The sequence below is a fragment of the Cupressus sempervirens genome, chromosome 6 (assembly GCF_028749045.1).
Source record: "Cupressus sempervirens isolate cs-2001-9-10 chromosome 6, ASM2874904v1, whole genome shotgun sequence".
Taxonomy (NCBI): domain Eukaryota; kingdom Viridiplantae; phylum Streptophyta; class Pinopsida; order Cupressales; family Cupressaceae; genus Cupressus; species Cupressus sempervirens.
Genome location: NC_143123.1, coordinates 387941957 through 387964285, shown reverse-complemented (window position 1 = coordinate 387964285; position 22329 = coordinate 387941957). Strand labels below are relative to the sequence as shown.

At 35.3% G+C, this 22329-nt stretch overlaps 1 protein-coding gene and 1 pseudogene across 4 annotated transcripts in view; one reads left to right on the top strand and one right to left on the bottom strand.

The window, feature by feature from the left end:
* SEC8 (subunit of exocyst complex 8) overlaps positions 1-22329 on the top strand; it is a 254137-nt gene that overhangs the window by 33341 nt on the left and 198467 nt on the right. For all 4 annotated transcript variants that reach the window (XM_089788245.1, XM_089788243.1, XM_089788246.1 and 1 more), the window contains exons 4-5: positions 75-248; positions 21718-21822. In XM_089788245.1, coding sequence (XP_089644371.1) covers positions 75-248; positions 21718-21822 — 279 coding nt within the window. The remainder of the gene's footprint in view (positions 1-74; positions 249-21717; positions 21823-22329) is intronic.
* Positions 10519-11079, bottom strand: LOC149552680 (uncharacterized; annotated as a pseudogene).

Below are 22329 nucleotides of genomic sequence, written 5' to 3'. Positions count from 1 at the left end.
CTGATTTGAGTGCATAGTCTGTTCCTTAGTTTTTTTTTCCCTTTGTAAAGAGTTAACGAATGTTGGCTGTGCAGATATTACGCTTGTTCAGTGAATCTACTAAAAAAATTGCTCGGTTGAAAAATGAATTGGGCGAGTCAAAGAAGCTGCTTGGTTCTCGTAACAAACAATTGCATCAACTTTGGTACCGTTCTGTTACATTACGTCATATTATTTCATTATTGGATCAGATCGACAATGTAGCAAAGGTGAGTGTTGGCTCTTTATTTGGAGCCTAGTAATCTATTTAATGGACTACCAAATGTTATTTTTCCCACATTTATGCGCTAGATATATCTATGGTGGATTGAAAATGTTGGTTGCTTTCTATTATCATATAATTCTTGAGGGAGAGTACATAGATATCTTCTGTTTGCTTCTGTGTGGAAAAAAGGAGGTAAATAATGTCACATGTGAAATATTTAACTAAAAAGTCAAATGTCATCAGCCTTACTATTTCTCCTAACATTGTCTTCATCACTTGCAACTTACTGTACTATAAGCCTACTTAGTTCTCTAATGGAGGGCTCAAGTTGCTAATACTAGGACTGGGGAATCTTTAATTTGAGCACAAGAGACAAGAAACATGCCACATTAAATGAAACTGATGTGGCATCCTATTGAAGGGAAATGGATGATTGTTTTATCTGTTTCACGCCACACCAGTGGTGCTATAAGTGTCATAGGCAGAACTAAGGACTGCTTTTGTTTAAATGGAAAAGGTGGGGTCATATACTAAGTAGCACTTGGGTGGCAGGGGATCACTTGATTAGTAGGAGCTACTTTTAGTATTTTCCACTATTCCCCCAACTTTGATTTGACATGATACAAATTATCATTATACTTTCACAAGCATAGAAATACACACAGATATTCACATGTCTGTGTTTGCATTCTTAATTTTCTAAAGCAATTGTAAAGAATCTTTTACCTGCCTTCTCCTTTATAATAAATCTCACGTTAATAAACTGTGGCTTCATGTAACTATCTCTTATAACTTTCCACAACAACAACATCACCAAGCGTTTGTTTATTCATAATTTCTAAGTAGTTGTAATGTCCTCTTTTCTGGGACGTTAGAGATGTTAGGCCAACCCAAATATATATTAAAATTGAGTTATGGAGGTCTTAATGCAAAATTATTAAAGTCAGTTGATATTATAAAGAGGGTTAATAAGAGACAAATTGGCAAGAAGACAAGGAGACAGGGAAAGGAAGTCAAAGAGTCACTGTTTGAGTATTAAAAGATGAAGATTTCATTCATTTCAGGCATGCTTGGATATTGGTTTGGATTTACAGATTTCTTCTCTTGAAGAACTGGAAGCTCAACTTAACCAACTTTGATGACAAAAACCCTCTAGTTGGAAGATTGTGGACGAGAACCCATTGCCCGTGGAGACATCACATCAAGTGTCTCGCTTATTCTTAAACATACATGATAGAAACTTGTGTCCAGATGATGACTTTGGGGCATATAATTTGGGGGACAAGCTGAAAGTATTGGATGATATGTTTATTGCAGCTTTAGTACATTTTGATGACACCCATAAAAATGTTGGAGAAACCATGTGGGAAGTTCAAATGGTGGACAGAGATAAGGGAATATTGAGTGGAATAAATAGTGCATACCTTCACACACTTAAAGGGGCATTGGCAAGGATGAAATTAGATTACTTGAAGTTGCTCAAAGATATATCTATGACCATCAAATATTCAGCTTATAAAGAGAAGGAGATAGATGAACCACGTCGTCAATTGAGTATGACACACTACTCATTGTACTGGGCTGAAAATCAGACTTCTATGGCAGCCACTCACAAAGAAGATGATCTTAATCTTAGGGCCAAGGAGATCATATCAATGATAGAAGGGATCCATGCCCTTGGGCAGAATGAAGGTGAACATGGTATTTCCGCTTCCCCCTATCCAAAAGAGATTATATACTCAAGAAGACCTAAAGAACTGGCAAGAAGTTAACTACATGAATTCTGCTTTTTATGTTAGCAGTTACACATCTTCACAACATAATGAGGTCAATGTTGATTCAAATGAATTTGGTACTGACTTTTCATGTGATAGTGAACATTTTATTGCTGGAGGTGAAGATTTGATTGATAACACTTATGGTGAATCAGGAAATTTAGAGTTGTCCTTAATGCATATTGAAGGCTTCTACAGTCTAGAGATTTTATTCTGAGTTCCTATGATATGGATTCTATCTACTTATTGATTGGTGATTTTTATCTTTACCCCCTTTTTATTTATTCATGTCTGTCTTGCTTGGCCACATGTTGCTTTTTTAGACTCAGTTGGGTCTACATGAGTTATTGAGCTGCATGAGCATTTGCGAGGACTTGACCATGTGTTAGATAATGCACATGAGATCGATTTCGTCCATTACATGAGAACAATGACACCTTCAACATTATTATTAATGCTAGATTATCTTATAACCATGACAATTGACAGTTTATTGGGTTGATAATCATGCATATTGGAGTTGTATTTGGCAACAGTTGGGCAGATCTCTTATTTAGATGGTTATTATAGGAAGTTGTTAGGCTCATACATATCCTTCTACTTCGTGGATTGGATGGATAGATCGGTTCGGGATCGAGGTGTTGACAGGATATGAATTTTTCATTTCAGGGATCATAATGAGTGGGTTCACAGCTTGGGGCACAAAGTTGTCATCTTTAGAGTAACGCAACAAGAAGGTGAAGCAGAGTTTCTCAGGATAACATGGGATCCAGGGATCTATTTGATAGATGCGTTGCATTCTTATTTCACAGCTACCAGTATGAGCTTGCATATTGTTATGGGATCATGGTATTGATTGCTTGAGGATGAGCAATCTCAAGAAGGGAGGAGTGTAATGTCCCCTTTGTTGGGACATTAGAGAATTAGTAGACCAACCCAAACAAATATTAAGATTGACTTATGAAAGATTTAATGCAGAATTATTGAAGTCAATTTAATATTATATAGAGGGTTAACAAGAGACAAATTGGCAAGAAACAAGGAGATAAAGAAGGGAAGTTGAAGAGTCACTGTTTGAGCATTAAAAGATGACTTCATTCATTTCAAGCATGCTTGGATATTGGTTTTGACTTATAGAGTTCTTCTCTTGAAGAATTCCAAGCTCAACTTAAATGAACTTTGAGAACGAAAAACCTCTAGCCGGAAGACAGTGGATGACAACCCATTGTCCATGGAGACATCACATCAAGGGTCTCACTTGTTCTTAAACTTGTTTCTATTCTCCAATTTGACTGTCATTTTTGTGTCTAGGATTGAAGTTGAATGTTATTTACTAAAAGGTTTGATTTTGATATCCATTTTGAAAAACATATTGTAGCTGGTATTTTTTACTTGTGTTGTTGAAGACACAGTGTAACATGTCAATGTTCATTCATCATTGGTTAAGAACTTCAAACATATAATAATAATATGTTAGAAGTGTGATTTTTATAAATAATATGTCAGTATATGATTATATTATATTCGTACTTTGCAAAAGTCTTAAAATGTCATTACATGCTGAAAATTTAAATCTCTAGAGTGTTGACTTTTGAAGGAAATGCTAGCCTTAGTACTCTAGAGTGTTGACTTTTGAAGGAAAATGCTATAGTTGTAGAACAAAACCAAAGCGGGGAAAAATACTTGAGAGATGAATGAATGATTGTCAAATGACTTCAGGCAACCTTTGTTGGTCGAATTAAGGTTTAGAAGGGTAATATTAGGGATAAGAAGGGTCATATTAGGGTTTAGCTTTACTTTAACTTAAAAAAAATAAAATAAACACAAGAAAAATGGGGCTCATTTTCGGACACCCAACGGCGACGGATTGCTATGGATCTCTCCAAACTCCGCTCGGATTTTGACTGGATTCCGAAATGGAATTGGATCTGGTTCGCATCAGAACTAGGATATGGGGTTTACTAGAGTAAACCTGTATCTATTATCATGAGATTGTGTTTCCAAAGTAATACATCAAAGTGTAAGTTTTGGGATCAATAATATTATTAAAAATTAAACCACACAGTTTTTCCTTTTCCTGAACCTATTATTCAATTTTACAAACTATGAAAACCTCATGGACGTTATTGATATTTGTCATGGGGGAATCTGCATAATAGTAAAGCTTTTTGAGAAGCTTCATTAGGATTTTGTAGATTTAGCATTTCTGTAGCAATCTTATAATAGTAATGTCAGATTTTCTCTTATCTTGGTGATGTTCACAAAGTTCAATCCAAAGTATTGGCTTTCCGAGAAGCCCCATTAGGATTTTGTAGATTTAGCATTTTTGAAGTAATGTTATAAAAGTAATGTCATTTTTCTCTTATCCTATTGATGTTCATGGAGTCCTATCCAAATTTTTGATGATTTAGACTTATGCAGTTATAATCCAAAAGGTTTTACTGTGAAAACCTTGTACATTATTTACACCCTTCATGAGAGGGAATTGCACTTTAAAGCCATATTTTCTAGGAAGCTAAGGAAAAATTGATGCAAAGAATTGCAAATTTACTGTTTAAAAATGATTTTCATTTCTTTCTAAGCTAAATGAGGGATCACAATTGTGATCAAATCATTGATAGAAATTTAACATGCATTTCCCAAATGGTTTTGAATTATTCTCATGGACTGAAATTTTATACATCATTGAAACCCTTCATGGGAGGGAACTATTCATAGCTTTCAAGCGTGTTGAGAATCTGAGGATGCAAATAGTGTTCTCAAGCAATGCAATTTCTTACTTCTCATTCTGATGATAGATAAGATAATGTGATTAAGCGTACACATTTTGTTTAGATCATTTTTTTTCTGATTAAATCCATTTCTACAAATTTTCACTGTGTTTTTCCCCTAATTTCTCACCAATTTTGGGTTGATTCTATTGTGGAAAATCACAACTGCTGTTAACGTTCCAATTTTATGCTCAGTTTATCCATAATTATTACAATTTTTACACACTATTTTGCAAAAATTCCTCTGGGAAACCTATTATTTTCTCGACCAAATTGGAAAATTTTGAAAAAATATTTTTCTTGATTAAAAAGGTTGCTTAAATTTCTTTAGAAACACTTTGTAATTGTGAAATTCAATGGCAAGAAGTATCAAATGAGTCCATAAACAAGTACAAAGTGTCTTTAAGTAAATTTGATTGATTCAAATGGAAAATGAGTACAAAATTGCACCATAATGTGGAATCTTTATGGCTGATAGCCTGATACATTAGATAGATGACAAAATGAGTATTGTAAAACTAAAAGTCAATGCAATATTCTACATATTCCTCTTCCTTGATGTATTGGAAACTAGTGGAGAGGTAGAAGTTTTAGTTGGTAAGTTAGGTACAGGGTCCTTTGTATTGTCACTGGATGAGGTTCAAGCTCACAGGGTGAGGACGGGTTTGGAAGGACGAGGTCTTTTCCTACCTTCGACAAACTAGAGATAGGGTTCTTGGTTTTGTCATTGTCGAGTTAGGGATGGGGTCTTTTAGCTCAGCAGATTTGCAAGGTATTTATGGGGAATTCTCAATTTGATCAACTTGGGTATTGTGCTATGATTGTTTTGAATATAATTATAATATATAGATTGCAATTCTGAATAAAGGTATTGTTAAATCTTGAGTGAACTCTATTGGTTTAAAGAATATCCCAAAAATTGAACATTACAATGAATACAAACAATAGCCTAAATTATACATGATTCACTGAACAACAATGCAAAATTAGTTTAAATCAATATAATTTAGTTTAAAACAGTAAAAAGTTAATGTGATCTAAATATTCTAAGCATGTTTTTTCAAAACAAAAGATTAAAAAAAGAAGTTGGGTATGCAAAAAACAGTGAAAAAGTAAGGAAACTGAAAAGATCATCAAGGAATGGTAATGAATCTTATTTTTTGGATTTTAAATGAAAACTACTGCTGAGTTTTGGCATATGATGGTTTTTGTTTCACTTTGATGCAAGATTTGTCCTCAGAATAAGGTAAGATCTTTTACAAAAATTAAATCAAAATGCTCTACAAAAACAAAAGCTTGACTTGTGCCTGAGTAAAAACATAGGGATGTTGCTTGCAGCCATGGGACTGAGTTGGCGGCACATAACTTCATTAAAGAGAAAGAACCTATATAGATTGTTGTTGTGTTTAGTTTATTCAAAGAGAAAGAAATGATATTCAGAGGGAGACTATTCAGCTATAGAAGTCATATTCAAAGGGAGCTTGAGTGGTAGATGTAGAATGCCAAGTCTTTTGCAGAGGATCAACAAGCTTGTGTAGTAGTCTGATGGCAAAAGCTCATTGTTGGACAAACATTGGAGCCAGTTTCTTGGTATTGTGTTAATCAAAGCTATGAGAATGTACCCCTGTTGAGAGGGAGTCTTGGCTTTCAGATGATCTTTTATGTGTTGTTAATGAGTTCTCCATGAGGGAGAAGTTCGAGGTGCAATCCCTTGCCAACAAGTTTTTCTCCACGAGGGAGAATAAGTTTGCGATGCAATTCCTTGTTAATGAGTTCTTCATGAGGGAGGAGTTCAACGTGCAATTCATTGTCAATGAGTTCTTCTCTGAGAGGGATAAATTTGAGGTGCAATCCCTTGTTAATGCACTCTTCTTTGTTCGAGAAGTTTGAGGTGTAAGCCCTCTATAATGTATTCTTCTTTAGGAGAAGTTTGAGGTAAAAGTCCTCATCCCACCCTTTGCGAGTAGGTATGGTGGATCCACCCTTTGTGAGTAGGTGTGATGAAGATTAGAGTTCCATGACTCAGAGTTGCCTATGACTGGGCAAGGTCGTCTTGACTCCTAACTTGACAAAATGATGAAAACATAGATTTTTCACAATTTAAAACTTGTTTCATGCACCCATTATTGAATAAAGCTTAAAGACGCTATAACATCATCAAATAGAAGCTAATTTGATCACATACATTAACATACATCCATTACATATGTACATGCGAAGAAAATATATTTATGGCATGTAATAGTTACTGAAGCTATTATATGCCATGTATATATTTTCCTTGCTTGTACACCTGTCTTCAGTAAATACAAGATCCCTTCTCAGGAGCATAAAATCATGTGAAAATATTATTGACATTAGTATACAAAATAACAGTAAGACAATCTCTACTGTATTGTAGTTGATTGAGCTTGTAATGCATTGTTTTTTGAGCTATGCCTTGCATCTTGCACTAGTCATAGCTTAGTGGTTGATGCAAAATTATAGCATTAATCATATACTATTGAAGTTGGGGTCTCAAAGATGAGCATTGCAGCTTCTTCCTCGGCCATTATCAAAGTAAGTATAGCACTTAAATTATTGTAGCTTTAAGATAAAGAAACCTCTCTTCACAATATGTGTAGGTCAAGACTATTAGACCTAGCAAGTCATGATGATGAGTCATGAAAACCCGTCAGTGACTACATGGCCCGCGACCCACTTAAACTCGCATGACTCGCCGCTAGTTATGAAACACTGGTTGAGTACATTCTTCTCTGGTAGAAGTTTGAGCTGAAAGCCATTGTTCCACCCTCTACGAGTAGGCATGGTGGAGATGCATTCTTCTCTGGAAAAAGTCTAAGGTGAAGCCTTTGTTCTACCCTTTGTGAGTAGGCATGTTGGAGATGCATTCTTCTTTGGGAGAAGTCTAAGGTGAAAGTCCTTGTTCCATCCTTTGCGAGTAGGCATGGTGGATGTCATGGAAGAAATTTCATGATGTAGCACTTTTGTTTATTCACTCTTTGGGAGTAGCCATGGTGAATGTCATCACATTTTTGTGATGAGTAGGGGTGTTTCTATTCATGTAAGTAGCCATGATGGTTCCACCCTTTGGGAATAGCCATGTTGGTTATGCTCACTTGCGTTTTCATGGGAGTAGCCATGATGGTTGTCACTATGTAAGAGGGACTAATGATGTCTAGCTAGGTCAGGTCACTTCTAGGGGAGACTTAGTACACCTAATGGTTAATTGGCCAATCAACCTTAGTCATGTTGCTAATGAACTTTATCATTTCAATCCTTAATTGGGTCTAGCCCTATTTGGGTGATTCATGTAACTTGCAATTATGTAATTGGGCAAGACCCAAATAAATGTAACTTGTAATTAATAGTACTGATCCCATTCTTGGCGTCGAAACTACAAGGGCAATTGGAGGTCTATTAAGAGGTGTTTATTCATATATGCAAGGCCATCTTGTATCAATAGAAAATGATTGTGCCACATACAAAATATGTAGTTTGCTCATATGTGATGATAAGAACTTATTATATATGGTTGCGAAGGCAACAAATCTGGTGGCTCGCCCCTGGTTAACGAGCGCAACTATAAAATTAACATTCAATGGGTACTTAGTGGAGAGCATCATGGCTAAGGACATTGATTAAGATTACTTATCATTTGCAATATGTCATTGTTATATCATTTATGATCTTCACATTTATGTCTGAAGTTTGCTTTCTTTGTTGTGCCTTTTAACATTTAGCATACATTATTATTACAGACGTATTACAAATCTGAAACTGAAAACAATATATTACATCTGCAAACTTTATCAGTGGTCTTGTTTTTAAAACTCATTGTCATGACTCATAATTTCAGATTTTTTTTTATAAAATATTAAATAATATTAAAAAAATGACGTACCCAACTACCCTCATTTCAAAGTGCCCAAGTACATGTGTGCCTTTGCAACCTTGGTTTTTATCCTTTTTACAAATCATCACCACTAGATATAGTAGGAACTTTGACTTTGTTGCAGGATCCTAGCTTCTATTATTTCTTGGAAAATGCAGTGAATTTCACTATATATAGATGTGGCTAGTGGTTGTTGTTGAGTTTTCTGGATCTTCTACAAATGTAATAGTACTGCCGCTGTATGTGGTATGTACTTTCCAAATGGCAGCCATCTCTCTAACATATGATGAAGTATGGATAGACACGTCTCTTCACAGGACATGTCTATTCATTACAATGTAATTACTATAATGACAAATAAATGTCTCATATATTCAATATATTAAATATATATATTATATCTCTCTCTCTCTCTCTCTCTCACACACTCACACACACACACACACATATATAATATTTGCACTATAGTTTATCCTAACTAAAGCTACCAATTATTAACACTCCCTCTTAGCTTAGAGAGGATAAATAGGATTCATACACAATATGAATAACATATTACCTCAACGTAAATAATGGTTTCTAGAATGTCAACTCATATGACATCCAATTGATGCTATAGACATCAACACTCCCTCTTGGCTAGGGAAGATAAATGGCATAATCATATTACATATCTTGTGATCACATAACACATGATATGAAGTATCATATAACATATAATACATAGTTTTACATATCACCTAACTTGTGATATGAGGAATCACTTAACACGTGATACTTAGTTTTACATATCACCTAACATGTGATATGAGGAATCACCCAACATGTGATACCTAGTTTTACATATCACCTAACACGTGATATGAGGAATCACCCAACATGTGATACCTAGTTTTACATATCACCGAACACGTGATAGGAGGAATCACCTAGCATGTGATACCTAGTTTTACATATCACCTAACTCATGATATGAACGAATCACCCAACATGTGATCCTAGTTTTAGATATCATCTCAGTATGATATCAAAGATATGGTTTGATCAAGAATATCAAGTCTCATGATATTCACCATAACTCAAAATTGTTCAAAGGTAATGTGTACTTACCATAGGAACATTCATAATTTATTGTGATCGGTTTCAGCCATCATACGATGTCTATCACAATCTAGAAAGTCATGGTTTGATTAAGGAATTGAATCCACCATGCTAGAAATCATCTATCTTGATTTGTTCTAGCCATCGCACGATGTCTATCATGATAGAAGATTAAGCTATTGGAAGATCAATAACGTTAACAAATACAAGTGATAATCATTTGGAAGTCATCACTTCCTCATGATTTACACAGGGCCCATAAGGCATTTAAATGACATCATTAGTATAATAATCAATTAAATCAAGTTTGCCTCATAATTGTTTCACCTTCAATAGTACAACTCCCTCTCAATCACTATGATCGAGATTTTCACAAGTTGACTGAACCCATCTGCTCCCTCTGAAGCTTGAGTTCATCGACATTTAGACCTCTTGAAGATGCTAGACTCCCTCTGAATCTCCCTCTAAATCTGAGTTTCAAATGCTTTCGACCTAGTGTTTCATATTTCCTCTCATAAGGTGAGCCCATATAGGAAATATCACACATGAATGAATTTTCATCCTTCAAGAATATTTATCGCTTTGACTCTACTATCTGTTGATTGGATATAAGGCCTGTGTTTCTTATTGTATCTCCAACCTTTTCGCCCACAATATGTCGCAAGTTATTTCATGTTTACTCTTTAAATAAAAATACACCTTAAAGATAAGTGGGGAATATAATCCAGAGTCCTACTCTTGGACTGAGCTGTCAAAGAAGGACCAGTCTAAAGTATAGGCATAATCCTTCTTACTCAATACATCTTGAATCAAGGCCAGGTTAGATAACAGGGATCTTTTCCTATAGAAGGAGTCCTGCCTGATAAAATACTTTATTAAGGGATCAGTGAACAATCCTTCAATGAGATTGTAGTGAAATGCTTCACCCCAAATGTTCCGTACTTTACTCTTTACCTTAATTTGGCTAAGTTGCGTTTGAGAGAAAGCAACATCCGGTTTAGAGTTTTCTATAGCTTCGGGGTCGTAGCCAGGGTCGTGCACTAACCTTTTGGTGAGTGTGATGGCTGTTTGTTTGGCTTTGAGATAATTTTCATTTTCTCCTTTCTTGCCAACATAACTGTAATCCGCAGAAGATGATCTAAGCCATTTAACTAAATCAAAATCTTTGTATCTCTTGACTTTGCACTTAGGCCATTTTTTGACTTCGGTGAGGACGAACTACTTTGCGTGGTTCCATTCTTCCTTTTTGGGTTCAGGAATCTTCAAACGATCATACTTGAGTACTTGTGTCATGTATCCTTCAAGGTGGTAAAAGTTAGTTCCTTGCCCAACCTGCTAATTCACGGATGATATCCCTAGTCGTGTGATGTAGAATCGCTTCGTTTTATGGTCATTTACTAATTATTGATGGGCAACTTACATGGATATTGTACCTTATCCTCAAATGTAGTGCCACGTATTCCCCAATGTAACGCTTCGTACCTCCTTAGTCCTCGGTGACCTTTGGTATGAAGTCGTTATTACTTAGTCTGGTTAGCATGTATTACAATTAACTAGACTAAAAACATCTTCATGTAGACATCTGTTATAAATATAACAGTTATTATCATGGTGGCAGTTTCTTCAACTTTACCAACCTTAGATAGGTCATAAGTAGCACAAATGTAGCCAAGCTCATGATTTATGCATAGATGACAAATGCATTAATGGTTTGGGTTGATAATACAGGTGGCAGAGTGAACATTCCTCACGCACACCTTCATGCTCCTGAACTTGTCTATCTCATCACTGTTTCTTTGTAGGTTTCATTAATTTACACTACTGAAACATCCATTAAGAAGGGCCATATATGTGTCATCCATGTTGCTACTTGGATGATAACACAACAAACTTTTCTTCTTGTTGTGATCCACATCATTGATCTTGACCAAACAAATCTAATTTGCAAGCATTGATAGATTTGTAAGCATCGTCGACAAATAATACTTCTGTATTGTGCCACTAGAGGGTTATCATTTTATATTAGTGATTTACTTGGTGTATCGACATTTTTTCTTTGCAAGAGCATAACTAGCATTCCATCGTTCATCGTGATCGGAGATTGGCGACCTTGCATCAACAATTTTCATAAAGGTATTTCTGCTATGAATTACCATCTTAGAATATTAGTATTGATAGTGATCATACTAGAATTCATCAGCAGTGACATGTCATGATTATATTCACTTAGCTTCTATGCCAATGGTGATCAACCCTTGATGTAGATTTACTTCTCGTCTGCTTTTCCGAATGTGTATACAGATTCAAATGTTCAATCTCTTTTTACACTTGCTGTCCAACTAGGCTCTGATACCATGTTGAGTTTTCCAGATCTGCTGCAAATGTAATAGTGTTGCCATTGTATGTGATATGTACTTTCCAAATAGCAGCCACCTCTCAAATATAGGATGGAGTACGGATAGACATGTCTCTTCATGGGACATGTCTATTCATTAGAATGTAATTACTATAATGACAAATAAATATCTCATATATTAAATATATTATATATATATATATATTATATCTCTCACTTTTATATATATATATTTGCACTATAGTTTATCCTAACTAAAGCTACCAGTTATTAACAGTTGTATGATGATGGAGATAGAAAACAAGATCACAGTCTAGTTTATCCGAACCCCATAACAATGTTCCTTTTTTTGATCACTTGTCACAATCGAGTTCTTATTACTGAATTAATAGTAGATGAATTAATGAATGAGTAAGACACTCATATATAGTTTACAAATACAGTGTTTCTATTATGCAATAATTGTTGTTATTAGAAAATTTCTAATACGGAAAGCATAAAGAATATGATGAACATTCAAATATTTACAAGGTACACAATATTGATCATTAAAAGGATAATAAATAAGATATTCAGAGATATTATTCTAATACCTCTCCCTTAGTGGTCAATCTGCCAACCACACCAAGGAACCCCTTGAACTTAACAAATTTATCTGGAAGGAGTGCTTCGTGAGAATATGTACTGCCTGGTCTGTTGTAGGAACATACTACAAATCCTTAGATCCATCTTCAAACCATTGTTGGATGAAGTGACAATGAAAGTCAATATGCTTGGTTCACTCATAGAAGACTCTATCTTTGGCAAGTTTAACCCTTGAATGTCATAGAAGACAGTTGACAGGCTTGCCTAAGATATATGAATATTGGAAATCATTTTGAGTAGCCAAACTGCTTCACAACCTTATTTGAAAGTTCACTGATATTCAACTTCTGTTGAGGAAATGGATACTGCTTGTCGTTTCTTGCTGGTACAAGTGATAGCTTTTGTGCCCAAACTGAAGAGATACTTGTAAGTGGACTTTTTGTCATCACTAGAGCCTCCCCAATTTGAGTCTATGTAATTGATGAGTTGGGGATCTTTGGTTCGTCCATTGAGGATGCCAAAGTTTAGTGTGCCCTTGACATAGCAGAGGATGCACTTCCTTTGAACATAGTGATCTGAAGTAGGAGCTGTCATGAAGCGAGATATGTAGCTTGCTGCAAAGCCAAGAGCAAGTCGAGTGGTAGTGAGATAGATCAAACTGCCCACTATTTGCCTGAATGTGGATCCATTCTCAATAGGAACCAAATTTGTTTGACAACTTTAGGCGAAATTCCATAGGTGTAGATGAAGGTTTGTTGTCTTGCATTTTGAATTTGTCAAGCAAAGCTTGTGTGTTCTTAGATTGAGAGATAAAGATGCCATGTAACTGCTGCTAAATCTTGACCCCTAGTTAGTAGTGCCTATGTTCCATGATATTTTGCGGTCAGGGACGCCTTTCCAGGATGTTTCCAGACGAACCAAAAATAGGGACGAAATAAAACAAATTTTTAAAATATATGTGTGTGGATTTTTTGAAATATATATTAAGATATTATAGATAGAGGGAAAGAGAGAGACGTGTCAATAATTGATTATTAACAAGACAATATTCAAATAATTCATCGATTTACTTACAATAGTAGTATAACAACATAAATGATAATAGCAGTAGTATAAATTAGTATAACAATAACAATATCATAACAATAATCTGAAACATCAAAACCATGGTCTATCAATATAAAGATCCAAATCAAAAAGTCTCAAACATGTATCCAAAAGTCTCAAAAATCAAAGTATTATAGGCTACAAGCACAACCTATGAAATTAACCCTCATTCTAGCTATCATATATCCAAAGGCTCAAATCATTTGAGTCACTATCGTCCTCTAGCATAAATGGATCACCCAATGTATGTTTAAATTTTAGATTCAATGGCCTATATCTATATCTATATCTATATCAATTTTTATTGCCATATACTCAATTTACTCAGCCAAATAGTTTTACATGGACCTTTTATATCCTCACCTCAGATTTTACTTCTAAATGGAATAATATGGTCTAGAACAAATTTGCTAGATGCAAATAAAACAACAAAAGTACATCTATTAGAAAGCATCAACAACCCTCTCCAAAGCTTGCATCTTGCCCTTTGACAAGAGAATCTGAGTTTGCAACTTCAGAAGGTATGCTCTCCTTGTTTATTGCTTTCAGCTACTTACAAGTTTTCTTAAATAATCTACCTGTGCCTTGAAAGCTCAATCTGTTATGAAGGGCTGACTTAATTCATTTTGGGACCCAAAATGGAGAGAGAGATATGCTTTGTACATGATGCCCTACTACAAGAGACACAATTTGCTTCAAGGCCGATCTGGCTACAAGGATTGAATTCATGCGACTAGAACTTAATGGTTGAATCCCAGCCCGCATAAGGATGATATGGCCTATGCTATTAAGCCATATAAGGTCATACCAATCCACATTTTTGATTGGAGCTGGCCTTATAAGGTCATATGCTAATTGTTGAGGTCCAATCCAATCAGTTTCAGGTCCTCACACTACATTGATAGGCCCTCTTGAATGTATTTTTAGGCCAAATGGACCACATGTCACATGTAAAAAGGGCTTATATTTAGGCCTTAAGACACCATGCCAGGATGTAGGGCAGGGCCAATCAATTTTTAGTTTGGTCCAATGCTTTCAACCCATGCCACGGTAATAGGACCATACGTTTTGGATTTGGGGCCGAATTTCAAATAAATCAAATTCGAATTCAGGCCTGGTTAAAGTAGACCAGGACCACACGCTTCATATAGGGGCTTGCTTATCCAATTTTAAGGCACTTTTAACTTTATTTTAGGCCACATTTTTGTATTTGATCTGGACTTAAATGAAATTAGGGCCTGATCTAATCCAGATCAGGCCCACACATTAGGCTTAATGGGACCACAAGTTGATATTAAGCCCAATTTTATACCCACACATTAGTATTATAGGTCCACATGTTAGGAACTAAGCCTACACATTTGAGTCTTTATGTCTGATTTAAATTTCAAGGCTAATTGTTAGATTGAGGGCATATGCATGTCCAGATTTAGGACTTAGGCTTCACGCTACATGCTTGGGGCCAGATCCTTCAAACTTTGTGCTCACGTCTGGCATACAGGGCAGGGTCTTAATCAAACCCATGTTTGATTAAGTGTAATTAGGCCCATTTTATAGAATCCAAGGCCACATGTTTGTAGATAGGGCCAGTTTTAAGCCTACTAAATTTGGTTTTAAGCCTGGGCTAATTAATTAGGCCCAAATGTTTCATTATAGGTCCCCAACTAGTAAGGTTTAGGTGTTCTTAAGCCCATATGCCACCCATGGGGCTTAATTTTAAGCCCAATTTTAATCAGATTGTGGCCTTAACTTAGAGTTAAGGGCCCATACACTCAATCAAAACATCATTAGGCCCACACGTTGGCCTTTGGCACCAATTAAAACCCAAATCCCATCCTTAATTGCATTGAACTTAGACTTAATTGATCCCTATAAGGTCCATATTTCATGTTAAAGAAGGTTAATGCTTGGTTAACTTTCTCTCATCCTCTTCCCCTTGCATTGGTCCTCCCTCCCTTCATTGAACTTAAGATATAGAGAGACTTCCTACACCCAACAAGGCATGTCTTCCTTCCCTTGTCACATAAGGAGGTGGAATCCACTCCTCTATGTGGCAAATTGCCACGAGAGTTAGTGGAATCCACCTCTCTATGTGTCAACACAAAGAGGAAAATATTATTTTATTGTTAACTATAATTTCCTTTTATTTCCCCTTTTAAGGCAATTTGCTTAGACAAATTTATACTTCTTTGGCTCAAAAGCATTCGTTTTAATTTCTTACTTCTAGACTTAGACAAATTTTGTCAATTTTTTTCCATTTTGACCCTTTGCCAAATTTCCTCAAATTTTTTTTTTCAAATTTGGACATAGCCAAATATTGCCATTTACTTAATTTACTAAGCGAAATACTGCCATTTTACTCAATTTTCACGCTTGATACTCTAAGAAGGCCTACTCAAAATCCAAATTGTTGGCAAACTCAGTCCACTAACTAAACCCTATCAGTTAAAAGAGGGGGTCCTCGTTTGGAATTAATCAATATTAGTACTCTTTGCTTTGTGGTATTTCTTGTCACAATCAAAGCATAATCCTTTGGCTTTTATTTGTCTATTTGTCATAATGTTAGTCTTGTAGGCTGATAAAAATGATTTGGATTGAATTCTTACATCTTTGTTACTATTGAACAAGGTTGCATGGAGATGGGGGTACTTGGGTACTTTGGAGACAGGTAGGGTACAAGTAAGAATATTTATTCAAAATAGGAGACATAGGTTCTTTCGGCTATTTTTATACATATAATTTAATTTAGAAAATCTGGAAGCATAATAACATTGAGTTTTCAAAACAAGAACAGTGATAAAGGTTAATGTCAAACATTAACTTTGAAGATTAAGTACACAAATTGAAATGTCATACTGTCATTGTATTGAAGTTTCAAACTGATTAGTGGTTACATATTGAAATAAGTCTAGTAAGCAACAAGCTGATACACAAACAAAAATCTGAAACAAAAGCCAAAAATCTTAATCAAGGTACTTAGCTATGATGCTTTCCACCGAGTAATCACCAAGTACCCGGTCATTGGGTATGCGTACTAGCATGCGGTATGTGTCCTAGGGGTATGGGTATGAGTACCCATGCAGCTATGCTATTGAATGATTGGCTTCTAGTAGGTAGACAGTTGAGATAAAATATTGGAGAGAGGAAGCGGTATAATAGTAGACAACATAATGCCTTGCTTTACTATATTTTTCATATGTACATTACATATTTATAGGATTTTCATAGCCCATTTTTCAGGAAACTCCCTCTAATGATTTTCGTAAATGTATTGCGTTGTTTTAGCAGTTCAATACAAAAACATTTTTACTAGTAATATACTAACCTATTTAACAAACCTAACACAATTATTTTATGCATTCTATAATATCTTAACAAACCACACTAACAAATTGTTATTATTCTATAATAATATTTTGTTGTTTCTGAACAACTTAATTGTTTACCTAAACACCTATGTGAATACTGATTCCTAACAACCCCCTTTAGTGTGAACATGGGTGAAAGTACATCATCATGACTCACAATAATTGATGATCACACGTAGTAGCTCACCAAACAATATATGGTATGAGTAATAGTAGCCGAGCTAACCTCAATATGCTTACTATGCTCTCATCAAGGATAGGGACAAAAACTTCTACCCATGGATCCAATGATAGAGTCTAATACATCTATCCAAGGTTTTATATCAGGTTTGGATATAGATAAACACATCTATCCAAAGACAAGGTCGTGAAAAGGGGACATATGCATTTGCTCACAACAATAATTAGACAAAATCATAACCTCCAACTCCTGTGACTGGGAACAAACACTTTCAATCACTTACATCATCACATGAATGGGGACAAACACTTCCAATTACTTACATAAAACACTTGAACACCAAGCTCCTTGTTGTCGTGTATGCAGGCACCATTATAGATCAATGCCACTCTGATAACAAATGATATCAGATGGTTGCCTCTGGCACTTGGAAACTGATCTTGGCTTTAGTCATATTTGCACAATTTATTTTGCTACTAAAACAAAATTTCAACCTCCCATGCCTCCATCTTCATATTGGTTTGCTACTTAACATAATTGCATCTGCTATATGAGAGACTTGTATCTGCACCTGTAACAATTGGCAGCTTAAGTGGGACTACCGATCAGCAACAGCAAGATCACAATTTCAAGAGGAATCGAAGTTAGTTTCTCCTTTGATCTGGTCTGAAGTATCACAGACAAAACATAAGAGAGGCAGTGAGGGAAAAGAAATAGGATGGCCAAGCTTCTCACTGATGAATTTGGCTCTAATTTCCTTCTTCGCCAAATTCTCAATGCTAATGCTTAGAGAATGCTTCAGACCATCCCACCACATAGTTGATGCCACTCCAATCCTTGCACCATCACTTGTTAGAAACTATACCTTCTGGCGTTTATTCAACATGGAGTGGCCAAGCTACACAAATCTGAGCTACCTTTTCTTGCAGATCATTTTTTAAACTGATCACTTCACACCAACTATGAAGTTGCAATCTTGGTTAAAAAACATGAAGGCCCAACAGGTTTTGATGTGGATAACAAATATGAATCCTCTATCACACTATGTGGCACGTACTATAGCTACCATTTCTCTTACCAAGAACAAATACGCCCAGCTTATCAGCTATTTCGTTGGAGAAGCTCAAGCAAATTGGATTTAGAGAGGAACGCAAGCGTAGGATAACTTACAAGTTGATTAGCGATATTCATAGAACATCCAATAATTTTTCTATAGATCCCAGCAAATAGAGTACATGGGTGTGCCACAACAGATTCTGAAACTCGTTCAAGAATGAAACTCTTTACATGAACACTACAGTGAAATACTGGCTGAGAAAGAACAGGAGGAAGGTTGTTAAGATTATAAATGCTATGGGATATGGGATTAATGATCTAATGCAATGCTCGTGTCCAATGTGCTCACTGCAAAGTTGAACCACTGATTTTGAAAACCATAAAGCTGCCATCATGGAAGAACGAACCTTGAATTGAACCACCACAATTGATGCACTATATAGTTCTCCAACTTAGAAATAATATTTGCATCAAATTTCAATATTGCAGATTTGATGCCATAAAGAGCAGTAAACATGTTTTCTTTCCCTGATCAAAATACAGTGTGACTCCAAATGTTTTCTTGGACGCATATGCAGCACTTAGACTTGACAATAATATATTTAGGATAATTTAATGCTGCAATGTGCAAAGATTTAAGCACACAATAATTATATTTCTCTGATACCATAGGAGAAAATATGGCAGAGAGGAAGCCGAATAATATTATACAAAATAATGCCGCGCTTCTCTATATTTTTCAATCACATACGTTACATATTTACAGGATTTTCATATCCTATTTATCATGAAACTCCCACTAACAACTTTGCTAAATATATTGAGTTGTTTTAATAACTCAACACAAACACATTCTTACCGGTAATGCACTAACCTATTTAATAGACCTGACAAATAATTATTTTGTGTATCCTATAATATTCTAACAGACCACCTTATCAAAATATTATTTCTCTCTAATAATATTTTTTGTTTCTCAACAACTTAATAGTTAAGCTAAACGCCTGTGTGAGCACTGATTCCCAACAATAACATTGTTACCTTGTATTTGAATGTGATCTTTCAGTCTGCCTAAACATGGGTCCAACAATTGCCATTGTCAAGATTTTGCTCTCTTAAACAAAGAGGTAGAATACACTTCTTGAGTAGACTTAGTTCCTGCAAAGTTGAAACTATGAGAGTTTGGCCAATGACAGAACTACTGAAGTATGATTGGAGCTTCTTGTTAGATGGAGACAATGTGTGACACAATTCTTTTATTTCATCATCAAACTAAATGAATTGACATGGTGCAATTAAATCCATTTGACAGATCTATGTGGTTGGGTTGTGTGAGGTATTTGAACTTCTGCACATGTAACTTGTGCATAATTCTGCAAGAGGGGACAACGAATTCTGAATCTCTATGATCCTGATGAAATACGTTTTTATAAGAATTTGGGAAACTTGTGCCTTTCTTATTGTCTTGATTGAAAACTCACAAAATTCTATCTATTACAGAATCAAACTCTTGACTGTATGTTATCCGTACACTTTTTAATATTGTGAATTCTTTCATTTAGATCTTCTCTTGAGTGTGTGTCTCTCAATCTTGTATATCGACTAGGCATCTAGATCATCCTTGATTACTGTCTTCCATGGGGTAATTGGATTTTTATTTCTTCCTCAGTTAGATGGGCCTTCCATGTTGCTTCACAAGAATATTGCTAAAACAATGTTGCTTTAATTTGGTGCAGAAAAAACTAAGGTTTGTAGGATCCACTTACAACAAATATATCTTTGTTGATGGTGTTCCAAATCCTTCTAAGAACTGCTTTTCTGAAAGAACTTGAGATTTTCATTCCAATGACCTTTAAGATTGCTGGAATCTGATGTCTGTATGATAATAACTCTTAGATTTGTTTGGAAAAAGGGCCAGTGAAATTGTATAAATCAAAGCTTTGATGCCACTTGCTATGAAATTACTTAGTAAAAGAGTAGAGTGACACACAAACAGATTGCACCTACAGGAGTGTTAGCGAAATAGAGAAAATTGTTTGAAATATATTGACCAAGTTTGAAGACCAATCTCCAAAGTTTTTGAAAAAAGCAACATACAAAATGTTATGCAGGATACAACTTGTTACCACCTCCTATACAGATCTCCTCCTAAAAACTTAATGGAGGAGCAAGCCACTGATTCGAATATAGGTCTACAAGGACTATAATAATTATATTTAGGAACTATTACAATATCAAATTAAGAACTAGTAAGGCCTCGGTTAGCCCTCACCTATCCTACTTCAATTCATGGGTTAAGGTTGTAACAAAGGATATGTTTACTTTCATTAACATGATAGTTTGTCAAATATCTAAGCTGAGTGGTCAAGGAATGTCTTGGCATCCTCTAGGATGTATTGTGAATGACAGTGGCATTCCCATATAAGAGGGTCATAAGAGCATTTTCCTTGGATATATCCTATTAGATCTTTTGGGAGCACTGTACGGGTGTGAGTGTAATGTTTTATCTCCATCCCATCATTCCTAAGATGTTTGGGATGCCACTTGGACTCTCAGGACTATGTGCATGTGGATTTGTGCATCAAAAACACCTTGCCAAATCACACGAAAAATTGGAAGTCTATATAATATTTGTTTTGATATATTTATTTGTTCATCTTTGTGCTTTAATAGCATCTTTTAGCAGGGTTAACTTCTTTGGTTCTTCCAATTCGGTCCGTTGTTTTATGTTGAATCATCAGTTTAATAATGGGAATGTGAAGAACTAATAATTAATGTTGACTAACACCGTAAAATTCTAATTTGATTGTGCCTAAAATTTAATATGTTCACTAGGAGTTTCTATTACATTAAATCTTTACTGAGGACATGCACTGGTCTGTGATTCGATGATGGCTCACTTATCACATGGCAACATAAGCAGCTGTAGTTCTCTGATATTATCATTTCACCACAGTCCAATGGAGATTTATGTGCTATGCACTGTCACTCTAATTGCTAGCACATTATTTTGGACAATGCCACTAACAATGTATATGTATGTGATTAATAGAATCACCTTTTTGACTATAGTTCTCTCTCTATGTATTGAGTAATTATATCATATGCATTTCTCTGATCTTATGTTTTCTAGGGAAACTTTATATTATATTTTACTTGAAGGGGATTGAGAAAAGTGAAATATGATCCTTAAAATTAATAAGACTGCATTTTTTTGGAATTTTCAGATTTCATTTTGTTGTTTGTTTAAATTTCTTAGATTGATTCTCTAAATGCAGGTGCCTGCACGTATTGAAAAGCTTATTGCAGAAAAACAATATTACGCAGCAGTCCAACTTCATCTTCAGTCCACATCTATGCTTGAGCGAGAGGGTATTCAAGGGGTGAGTCTTGGTTGTCTAAATCATATCTGTATCGATTTTACTCAGAGATTCTCCAACTGTCCATTTATATATTTGTTTTTCTTCTAGTTCAACATAAAGATACTTGATTATTACAGCATAGTACTCAGTGTTAGGAGTAAAGCCGTGACAATGTCGACAATCTGGACCCAGCTTCAATTTTCCTTTCCCATTATGATATAGGTATTTACAAAATTATTTAGTTTAAACATTCTTTCCTTGGCAATATCTCTAATATACCAAGTTACCGGTTCAGGTTCGGTTTGAAGTTCAAGAACTGGTTTGCAAGTTCATCAAAATTTGGAAAGGGGTTTGGGTTCGTTAGTACAAAAACATGAAAAATTATTATATACATGTATGAAGCATGAGTTAGAATTAGAATGTAGCATAGTAGCATAAACACATTTAAACAACAAAAGCACCATAAACTTGTAATCATCGTGATCATACCATCATAAAGTTCAACGTCAAAGATTCAAAACATTAAAA